At 37.2% G+C, this 1,991-nt stretch overlaps 1 protein-coding gene across 1 annotated transcript; it reads left to right on the top strand.

Annotated features, from left to right (window-relative positions):
• Nucleotides 1-300: 300 nt before the first annotated feature.
• LOC139899179 (U4/U6 small nuclear ribonucleoprotein Prp31 homolog) lies at nt 301-1,476 on the top strand. The gene has a single exon (XM_071882002.1). It carries the CDS (start codon nt 301-303, stop codon nt 1,474-1,476), a length of 1,176 nt encoding a protein of 391 aa, XP_071738103.1.
• Nucleotides 1,477-1,991: the final 515 nt, after the last annotated feature.

Raw genomic sequence — 1,991 nt, 5'->3', positions numbered from 1 at the left:
TAAGGAATTCAGTTGTAATTAAATTGTATTCAATTATATCTTTTCTTTTAGAAACGCCTATAACCCACCGACTTTGGACTCGGTTAACATAATACTCCGTACTCGTATATATGTTTGCCTAATTCTTGTTTTGTGATACGCGCAAAAAAATTAAAAACCCTAACTTTCTTTTTTCCTCCCGCATACGGAAACAAACGTAAACCAACGAATTTGGATTTTTCTTTCGACAAAGAATAGAATACATATATTATTTTGGTTTACTTCTTCTATAATTATACCCTTCGAATTCGGCTATAGTATATGGCAAATCTAGAAGATTCGTTTCTAGCAGATCTTGAGGATCTTTCCGACAATGATAAAGAAAACTTGGACCCCATGGAAGATGATGATGTTAGTGGAGATTTGGCTGATATAAAATCTATCAATTACGATGATCTCGATAGTGTCTCAAAGCTACAAAAAACACAGAGATATATCGATATCATGAATAAAATTGAGAATGCTCTTAATAAGGGGTCAGACGATACAGAGTATCAGTTCATTGCTGAATGTAATGAATTGTCGGTTGACATAGAAAACGAGATTGTTAATATCCATAATTTCATTCTTGATAAGTACCGCCTCAAGTTTCCTGAGCTTGAGCCTATTGTGCGCTGTCCAATTGATTATGCACGTGTGGTGAAGAAGATTGGTAATGAAGTCGACTTAACCCTTGTAGATCTCGAAGGGCTGTTACCCTCGGCTACTATTATGGTTATGTCTGTTATTGCATCAACTACCATTGGCAAACCACTTCCTAAACATGTTCTTGAAAAGATAATTGAGGGATGTGATCGAGTTCTTACCCTCGATGAATCAAAGAAGAAGGTTTTAGATTTTTTTGAAAGTAGAATGGTGTACATTGCACCGAATCTTTCTGCCATTGTTGGGAGTTCAGTTGCTGCAAAACTGATTGTGACAGCTGGCGGTTTATCATCTCTAGTAAACGTGTCTCTGTTTCGTGTTGGTTACCTTGAGAAAACAGAGGTTATTCAGACTACGCCTCCTGGTCTAAAGAAGCGTGCCTGCCGGGTTTTGGCGGCAAAATCAACACTTGCAGCACGTGTGGATTTAGAAAGAGGTGATCCATCGGTAAGCACAGGAAGAAAATATCGTGAAGAAATTTGTAACAAGATTAAAAAGTGGCAAGAGCTACCTCTTGCAAAGCAACCCAAACCACTTCCTGATCCTAAATCCGAACCTAAGAAGAAAAGAGGTAGTCGTCGGCTTAGGAAGATGAAGGAGAGATATGGTATGACGGACATGCGTAAACTGATGAACAGAGTGCCGTTTGGATTAATGCCTGAAGATAGCTCATTGGGTGATGGAGTAGGAGTAGGATACGGTATGCTTATTGGAAAGTTGCGTGTATCTGTTGGGGGGAACAAGCTCGCTGCCAAAGTTGATAAAAAGTTCAAACGTAAGAAGTATAGTTAACCAAGTGATGAAATCGAATACTTAACAAAGTTATTATTGATGATTTCTCTTTTTGTCAAGGGTCAGGTTACTCATCTAAATTTCTGCATATACTGCCTACATTGTTTGATTAGCTTTTTTTGATACTGCAACTTGAAACAATGTTTTTAAATTTTGAATCTACTTATATTCATTTGAACTCTCAGTTTCTTATTTCTTGCTTATTTTTTTGTTGTTTATTTAGAATTAAATATGGAATAACATGTTGCATCAAACGAAGGGGTGCCATATATGGAGGAGTTTGGTTAAATCTAATATATGATAGTTATTGTGAAGCCTAGCTAGCTAGATAACAAGTACCTTGTTCATCACAATATAGAGGTTAGTTACTGATCAGTAGTGATTCTTTACCTCGGAATTATACCTAGCAAACGGGTCCGGTTCGGTCGGTTTGGGTAACGGGTCAAAACGGGTTTGGGTTTAATGGGTCAACGGGTAAATTTTTTGGCAGTCTCTCAAAATATATTAAAAGGAAA

Source organism: Rutidosis leptorrhynchoides, chromosome 3 (assembly GCF_046630445.1).
Source record: "Rutidosis leptorrhynchoides isolate AG116_Rl617_1_P2 chromosome 3, CSIRO_AGI_Rlap_v1, whole genome shotgun sequence".
NCBI classification, from domain to species: Eukaryota; Viridiplantae; Streptophyta; class Magnoliopsida; order Asterales; family Asteraceae; genus Rutidosis; species Rutidosis leptorrhynchoides.
The sequence above is the reverse complement of the archived record's forward strand: the minus strand, read 5'-3'. Positions and strand labels throughout refer to the sequence as shown.

Coding starts and splice junctions, on each gene's coding strand:
- LOC139899179 (XM_071882002.1), top strand. CDS start 301: ATGGCAAATCTAGAAGATTCGTTTCTAGCAGATCTTGAGGATCTTTCC.